At 53.0% G+C, this 5,105-nt stretch overlaps 1 protein-coding gene across 1 annotated transcript; it reads left to right on the top strand.

The window, feature by feature from the left end:
• The first annotated feature begins 3,341 nt into the window (after positions 1 to 3,341).
• Positions 3,342 to 4,639, top strand: GPR6 (G protein-coupled receptor 6). The gene has a single exon (XM_009463368.2). It carries the CDS (start codon positions 3,342 to 3,344, stop codon positions 4,347 to 4,349), a length of 1,008 nt encoding a protein of 335 aa, XP_009461643.2. The 3' UTR covers positions 4,350 to 4,639.
• The last annotated feature ends 466 nt before the right edge of the window (positions 4,640 to 5,105 follow it).

The raw sequence follows: 5,105 nt of genomic DNA, 5'->3' as shown, positions 1-5,105 counted from the left end.
ACTGGAATTAACTAATCACATACTAAAATTACACCACAATATTGCTCAGCTTTCAGAACAGATGGAGAAGTCAAGCAGAGAGTTTTTAGATCATTTATTTCAGCAACTTTTTAATTTTGTTGCTGCTTAATTTTCAGAAATTCACTAAGATAATTACGGAGTTATATCATATGCTGTGCTTAGGTACGCACTGCTGAAAAATAGCTTTTTATTTTTATATTCTTCTGTGAGATCTGAGGACCCAGTCTCAGCCAGGAAGCCGAGATGAAAACACCTTGATGGCAGCACAGGAGGTCTGGCCAGACTTCTCTCTCCACTGCTCCTTGTGGAGCCGTGGTAAATGAGTGTGGCTGTCAGATGCCAGCTTTATTTACTCTTTGAATCCTCTTTTTCCCACAACCAGTTAAAATTAAGAGCAATCCAGATGGCTTACCTTTTGTTGGAATGACTGATGCAAGAAGGTGAACTAAGAAATTAACAGGCCTTTAACGATAGCTCTGGAAATACAAACAGTTCCCAAGGAGGCGTAACCATTTTAATAAGCGTGGAGTTGGCCACTAACCCTGCCAGTTGATACTCGACAACGTGAGGGAGATGAGGGAGATGTGGAGCACTGCTCACTGAGCACAGCAAGAACCTGGCATGGACCGTAAGAGCATCCTCCTCCTGAAAGTGTAAAAGTCCGGAGAAATGCAGGGACTAAAGAGCTGGAAGAAGTCAGAAAACACTTGACAACAAGGAGCAAAGTCAAGCTGGACACATGCATCTCTCTTTCAGAGACACACTACAATGCTGGAGCAATTCTTTCACAGAGTTAAATATGTGAGAACAGGTAAGGGGTGTGCGACTGGACTGGCTCATAGGCTAAAAATTCTTCCTACATCTTATGCGGAGACCCTAATGCTCTCACGAGGTTTCACCACACATGAAATGACTTCTGCCTGGAGAGCATGGGCTCTCAATCTTTGCAGTTAAGGAAGAAGTATTCAAGAACAGAGAGGTTTAAAATTATGTACATCCAGTATACAAAAAGCATACACTGCCTTACGGTATACATGCCATTATAGAAAAGACCTGCCACATACTTGTTTCCCAGAGGTAATAGGTTGGTCAAAGATGTGACAAATCACCCACAATCAAGACCTTCCACACCACCTTTCATTACTGAAAAGCAGATAAATTACATGCTTCTCTCTATGCTTTATAGACGCCACAAAAAGACTGCAGATCTTACAGCTTCATTGTGGAGTCCAGGTGGTTCGTGTTTGTAAACCTGACTTGCTAAGTTTGAATGGCACCATTTTTAATCCATTTTGAAAAATGTTTGGAATAACTTACTCTGTCACAGCCATTTTAATTAATGTTGAAATAAGCCACCTCTGTTTGGGGGCTAGATTGGAGGATTTCCTCTGGGCAAGTCCAAAATTTTACTTTACCTTGGATTTTACCTTACCTTCTTTTGCCTTGCTCTGTAGCATCTGTTTCTGCACTGGGATTCTCGTGGTCTCAGTCTTAATCTTAATCCAAGCTAACATTGACCGTACCCAACCCGTTCTCTACTTGGCAAAGGGAATAAGATAACACTGCATTTTCTGAACTATAGCGGGGGTACATGGCCGAGTGCTTCAGCCATGTAGACTTCCAAACCCTTCTTAAACCTTCTTGCAACCAGTTTCGCTGCAGTTACAAATGCTGTTGTAATGCCCGGATAGGCATGGGAGAATACACAGGCGGTGGGACACCACGCAGGACAAGGGGCTGCAGGCACAAGTTGCGGTGAAGGGAAGTCCAGCTAGATAAAAGGGAAAAATCTTTACAGTTGAGGGCAATGTACAGGTGCAGGTTGCCGAGAGAGGCTGTATAATCTCCTTCCTTGGAGATATTCAGACTTGACTGAACGAGACCCTGAGGAAAACCTTTGCACGGTTGACGCTGCCCCTGCTCTGAGCAGGGGGTGGGACCCGAGAGGTGCCCCAGAGCTGGCCTCCACAGGCCCCTTCCAAATTAAGCTGTTCTGAGATTTGTGCTTCAGAAATCCCGGGAAGCGATGGCTTTGGTTGTTTACAGAGATACAAAGTGTCGGCAGCTTGTCTTGATAATAGCGTTTAGCCTGCAGGAGGACATGGATGGGGATGGATGTAATGAACGCTGCCCCTCTAATTCCCTTTGACTGTGCCCACCTTGTGCTGCGGCGTGGCCTGCGTGCCTTCTTCGTTTGGACTGCCCAAGACAGTAAACACATTTTCTTCTGATTAATTTTTCAAAATTGCGTCTAAATGGTTTGCATGCTGTTCCCATAACCGAGAGGTCGTCTCATTTCCGCGTTCTCCTGGTCAGCAGTTCCAGCACAAACACGCTCTCCCGGACGGGGCCTGTCCCCTCGGTGCTCGGGAAGCCACGTCGCCACAGACGGGAACTACCCGCTGCTCACGTTTGTTTGACGCTGGCTTTGGTAGCGATTGGCACGAGACCGTTATCCTTTGCGTCGTCGATTCGTGTGCTTTAGAGAGGACGTACATTGGCTGCTGGTTCATTGCGAGACACGAAGGGTGAGAGAAGGAGAGAGCGGGTATTTTTTATGCCCGTGCAGTTGGGTCTTCTCTGGTTTGACCTTAAAATTTTGGGGGGACCCCAGGAAACAGTGGGGATGCTTTCGCCGGTAGACAGATTGTTAACCCTAGAGTACATGTTGTTCGGAGAGGGTAAGCGCGGAGCGGGCTTTTCCACAGCCGTGGGCAGCGCTGTTTGGAGACGTTTACGTCCGGGGGCTCGGCGCCGGTACAGCAGGCGCCGCAGGACGGCCAGCCGTGCCGTGACCCCCGCCGCGGCGCTGCGGCGGGCATCCAAGGCGGGACAACCCCCCGCAGAGCGGGGGAAAAGCAGCGGCGGGAGAGGAGGGCGGGCGGAGGAGCAGGGGCCTTCTCCTCCTCCTCCTCCTCCTCCTCCTCCTCCTCCTCCTCCTCCTCCTCCTCCTCCTCCTCCTCCTCCTTCTCCTCCTCCGCTCCTGCCCCCGGGCGCCCCCTCCGCCTCCGGGACCGTGCCGCGCCCCGGCCTTGCCCCGGAGCCCAGCGGGAGGCGGGCGGGGAGCGCTGGCCGCTGGTCGCCCCCCGCCGCCGCCCCGCCGCGCCTCCCCGCCCCGCCGGAGGCCGCCCCGGGAGCGGGCGGGGGGGGCGGGGCGGGGCGGGGCGGGGCCCGGAGGCCGGGCCGGGCCGGCGGGAAACTTCCGCGGGTTCAGCACCAGAGACAGGGCGGGCGCGGCGCCGCCGCCCGGGATGCGCGCCCCGCCGCCCCGCCGCCCCGCCGCCCCCGCTCACCGCCTCTGCCCCCGCACAGCCGCGGCGATGGAGGCAGCGGCGGCCCTGAACGAGAGCGGAGCGGCCGCCCCGCGGCTGCCGGCCGGCGGCGGCGGCGGCGGCGGCGGCAACGGCAGCGCCTCGCTGGAGCTGTCGTCGCGGCCCCCCGCGCCCGCCGCCCTCAACCCCTGGGACGTGATGCTCTGCGTCTCCGGCACCGCCATCGCCTGCGAGAACGCCCTGGTGGTGGCCATCATCTGCTACTCGCCCGCCCTGCGCACCCCCATGTTCGTGCTGGTGGGCAGCCTGGCCACGGCCGACCTCCTGGCCGGCCTCGGCCTCATCCTCAACTTCGTTTTCCAGTACGTGATCCGCTCCGAGACGGTCAGCCTGCTGACGGTGGGCTTCCTCGTCGCCTCCTTCGCCGCCTCCGTGAGTAGCTTGCTGGCCATCACGGTCGATCGCTACCTCTCCCTCTACAACGCCCTCACCTACTACTCGGAGAGGACGGTGCTCTGCATCCACACCATGCTGGCGGGGGCCTGGGGGGTCTCCCTCTGCCTGGGGCTGCTGCCCGTCCTGGGCTGGAACTGCCTCCACGACCGCGCCGCCTGCAGCGTCGTCAGACCCTTGACCAAGAGCAACGTGACGCTGCTGTCCGCCTCTTTCTTTCTCATTTTCCTCATCATGCTCCATCTCTACATCGAGATCTGCAAGATCGTTTGCAGGCATGCCCACCAGATAGCTCTCCAGCAGCACTTTCTGACTGCTTCACACTATGTTGCCACCAAAAAAGGAGTCTCTACCCTCGCTATAATCCTCGGGACTTTCGGGGCCAGCTGGCTGCCTTTTGCCATCTACTGTGTCGTGGGGGATCCCGAGTACCCTTCCGTGTACACGTACGCCACGCTGCTACCCGCTACCTACAACTCCATGATCAACCCCATCATCTACGCCTACAGAAACCAGGAAATCCAGCGGTCCATGTGGGTGCTCTTCTGCGGCTGCTTTCAGGCTAAAGTGTCCTTTCGCTCCCGGTCCCCCAGCGATGTCTGAGTGACTTTCCTCTCTGTCGTACCACACCCAGTGACAATCTGCCCAGTGAACTATGACGGTGCCTGTTCGAAACTTCAAACTACGTCGTGAAGTCGTTGGAAACACGCTTAAGTATTAGCACTTTATACATCTTTGTATCTCTGAGAGCGGTTCGGGGTATGGAGTTTTGGGTTCTGTGAAAAAAAAAAAACAAACAAAACCCGTGGTTGTATATAAATTTGCACATCACATTTGTAAAATGAAGACATTCCGATACTGCTTAATGATAGCACCTTATTTCTAGCTGCTGACCTGCCAAAACAGTGTTGCCCTTCTGAAGGGCAGAGAGAAAGTTGTGTTTGTGTTACATTTGTACATGTGTGTGTGTGTGTGTCGGGGAGGGGGTGTATGTATGTATGTGTGTACCTATACTTTGCTGCACAATACTGATAAATTATAACATTTTGTATACAAATAAAAAATGTAAGATGTAACATAACTTTGTGTGTTTAGATGCTTTTAGAAATAAGAGAGCTGGCAAATTTGCCAGTTGAGTGAAGTCCCTTTACTTCTGAAAGCTCCCTGTGTAATTCTGCCTACAGAGATCATCATTCACTATGGAGATGAAATACTGCACCAAGAAAGGCACCTTCCTGCTTGCTTGCTTGTTTGTCCTCTTCTTTAGTCTGGCAAAGAGAGAGTAACGAAGAGCACAAACTCCTTTTTATTCCCCAGCAACCAAAGAAACAGAAAGCCCAATCAAATAGGCTGCTAATT

This window comes from Nipponia nippon, unplaced genomic scaffold (assembly GCF_047370975.1).
Source record: "Nipponia nippon isolate SJK-2023a ecotype South Korea unplaced genomic scaffold, ASM4737097v1 scaffold_4, whole genome shotgun sequence".
Classification (NCBI taxonomy): domain Eukaryota; kingdom Metazoa; phylum Chordata; class Aves; order Pelecaniformes; family Threskiornithidae; genus Nipponia; species Nipponia nippon.
The sequence above is the reverse complement of the archived record's forward strand: the minus strand, read 5'-3'. Positions and strand labels throughout refer to the sequence as shown.